The following is a 3,159-nucleotide window of genomic DNA, read 5'->3' as shown; positions in this document are numbered from 1 at the left end:
TACTTGTTCAAAAAAAAGAAAAGAAAAAAGACCGCGAGACATTAACGAATGAAAAATGCAAGTAGGCTAAGTTACCTGTTCGTGGTTTTTAAATAAAGACTAAATGGCAGCGTCTGATATATTTGTGTAGCGATTTATTTTTGACAGGAGTTTCGGCCTCTGTGCTCGCGCTGGCCAGTGGAAAAGCGGCTATGGGTGATGATGGCATGAAGAAGACTGTACATTCGCGAGATGGACGTGTGCCCATTAGGCTACTCTATTTGTTCTGTGTTTTCTTTCTAAGCAGTTAGGCGATGTTTAGATGGTGTTTTTCATCATGTTTTCATCACGCAATCATGTTTTTAATGCGGTGGCGCTACCGATAAAGCACCAGAGCTCAAAGAACCAGCAAAAGCAATGATTATGAATATGTCAAATATAGCAAGGATACATTTTAATTGTTTATTAATAAAGATGAAGTTGACGATGCTGACTCGCGATCTTCGCAGTAGTGAATGCGCCAGAGAGAAATAGGCTACGGATTACATAAGCAGAGAGACGTCTGTTTTCTTTCGTTTTGAATTGTTCTGTTTAAAAGTAAACATTTCAATATAGATATATTTCTCAGGTCTGTAGACTAGCCTACCTTATACGCTGAGTTTCGGTTCGTTTATGAGACGCGCTCCAGTTCACACGCAGGCGCCTCCGTGTCGTGATTATATGTCTGCTATATTTACTTCTTATTTATTAAATCCAGGCAATTGGTTGATGAAACATTGATTAAAATTAAGATACAATTAATACAAAACGAAATTCACTTTAAAGAAAGGATTTGTGCCTTCTGTTTGAAGTGAAAATTCTGTTTGAGGTGAAAGTTTTTAAACCCAGCTTACGATGAATGGCACAGCAGCGGCCGGTGCAGTCGATGTTTGATGTCCTCTCATGTGTGGCCGCGCGCAGCAGATATAGTGTTATGTAGGCAGGTTATAGGTAACGGAAGGAGGGGAATAACAGCGAGCTCATCAGACGTTTCCTAAAAATAAACATTGTTCACGAGTCCCGCAGCTCGAGTCCGAGTCGAGTCTGAAGTCTTTCGAGAACGAGTCTCAAGTTGAGTCTGAAGTCACTGTGTGTGCGACTTAAGTCGCACTCGAGTCCGAGTCTCAAACTCGAGTCCCCATCTCTGATACACACACACACACGCACACACACACACACGCACACACTTGGCTGCTTGAATTGTATTAAAGGAACACGTTATGAGTTTGTGTGTTCTCGTGTCTAAGATTCTGTGGATTGGAGCCGCGGGTTTACAGGCAAACACGCTCATATTCATAAATCTATGATGCTCGGGAGGATAACAGCAAATTATAAACGATCAGCCATTTAAAATGAAAAAAAATATGTTGTGATATTAATGTTGTACACTAGAGGGAGCCACTGGATCATGTTAGCCCATCAGTTTCCTTCCCTTATGAATGGAAATACATTGATTTAGTTCATTTGCATAACTATGGTGTACTTAGAGTAGCCTGTAGTTTTAATTAGTGCAGAAATATGTGAAAGGCTAATAGATCATTACATGTTTATTTAACTTTATAGACCCCCAAAACATTTTTCAAATTGCCAGACATGATTAAATATGCTGTCTATTTAAGATACAGTTTGATTTGCCTTTGAAGAAATGTCTAGATGTCTACTGTAGACACTTATGCTGGTGTGGTATGAATAAAGAAATAAATAAACAGAAAGCACATTCTCATATTACACCAGTTTCTAAACACACGCAGCACAATAATGATTACATGTATTTTTCTAACATGCTGTCTTAAATAATAATAGCACATAACAAACCCCAGTGTAACCCTGTGCGTGATTCAGAAGTAAACACACTAGAGTAAAGCAGTGATGCAGAAGTAAACACACTAGAGTAAAGCAGTGATGCGGAAGTAAACACACTATAGAGTAAAGCAGTGATTCGGAAGTAAACACACTAGAGTAAAGCAGTGATTCAGAAGTAAACACACTATAGAGTAAAGCAGTGATTCGGAAGTAAACACACTAGAGTAAAGCAGTGATGCGGAAGTGGAGTACCTGGCTCATTCTTCTCCGACACGAGACCGCAGTTCACCATTCTGGCTTCCTGAGGAACACACCCGCTTTACTAAACAACATTATATCATGCGTGTCTGATTCCACATAACCTCGATTATATTACATAAACAAGAAGCCGTTGTGTAAAAGTGTGTACAATAGCGTAAACACACACGATTTAAAGAATTATAGAAGCTAAATCTTTACCATTTTAAAGGTGCTAAATGGAATTTAAAAAAATAGTTCATAAGAAACTAAAAGAGATTAAATAATTTCTACGATCTCCTATGCCTTCTTACAAAGTGAAAGTAAACAGGAATCAAGTCTTACTGCTTTTATAACTCCGCGATCGACTCGAGAATGAGATGATATGAGTTTCTGACGGACCGTGTAGAGATGCTTCGGGAGAATCGGATGACTTGCAGTGAAGTGATCAGGCAGCAGTTTTGAGGAAAAGGCGCTCATGAATATTAAGAATGACGCAATGACGCTGTAGGTCACGTGATGATGACCTCATGGCGAATGTTAGCCTACGCCCAGATGACATGCATAGCCTAACACACACACACACTCATCTAGTATCACCTCTCGAGAGCACGAGATTCAGACTCAGCGGTGCTGGTTAAAGCACTGGACTGTAATCTGAACATATGAAGCAAAACTGTGTAATCAGATGTCAGTTTTTGGATAATAATTAACACAGTTGTTTCAGACCTGTTAAAAGCAACGATTTTAGCTAGTTAACCTGCATTGAGTTTTCAAATAACAGCATGAAGACATCACACTTGGTAAAACTGCCAAACTGCAATATGCAATAAACCGATGACAAATACAGAACTAGCCGTGGGCAACAGATGACAGCTGGGAATTCTGCTTTAATGTGAGGAGGTCAAAGTTCACATGTGACAGATATTGGATGTTAAAGGGATTTGACAAGAGTTATCATGAAGACCAGAACACGTCTTATCCTGCAGACATGATTACATTGTAAACGTATTTGCCTCATCGCTAGCATTTGTGCTTTCAGGAGAATAACAGTGTATAGATCTGATCAGAGTCACTGATGTGATCAATCTTTACCTCTCA

The 3,159-nt window shown here is 39.4% G+C and overlaps 1 protein-coding gene across 4 annotated transcripts in view; it reads right to left on the bottom strand.

Annotated features, from left to right (window-relative positions):
- The window catches only part of LOC307010258 (von Willebrand factor A domain-containing protein 5A-like), a 73,684-nt gene extending 70,729 nt beyond the window's left edge, over positions 1 to 2,955 (bottom strand). For 2 of the 4 annotated variants that reach the window (XM_079634786.1, XM_079634787.1), the window contains exons 1-2: positions 2,404 to 2,559; positions 2,074 to 2,122 (exon numbers count right to left, since the gene is read on the bottom strand). In XM_079634786.1, coding sequence (XP_079490912.1) covers positions 2,074 to 2,122; positions 2,404 to 2,538 — 184 coding nt within the window. In that variant the 5' untranslated portion in view covers positions 2,539 to 2,559. Of the gene's footprint in view, positions 1 to 2,073; positions 2,123 to 2,403 lie in introns of all 4 variants that reach the window. The other 2 variants (XM_079634788.1, XM_079634789.1) reach the window with 2 other exon arrangements.
- Positions 2,956 to 3,159: the final 204 nt, after the last annotated feature.

Source organism: Phoxinus phoxinus, assembly GCF_949152265.1.
Source record: "Phoxinus phoxinus genome assembly, chromosome: 14".
Taxonomy (NCBI): domain Eukaryota; kingdom Metazoa; phylum Chordata; class Actinopteri; order Cypriniformes; family Leuciscidae; genus Phoxinus; species Phoxinus phoxinus.
Note: the sequence above shows the minus strand (reverse complement) of the source record. Positions and strands in the feature narration are given on the sequence as shown.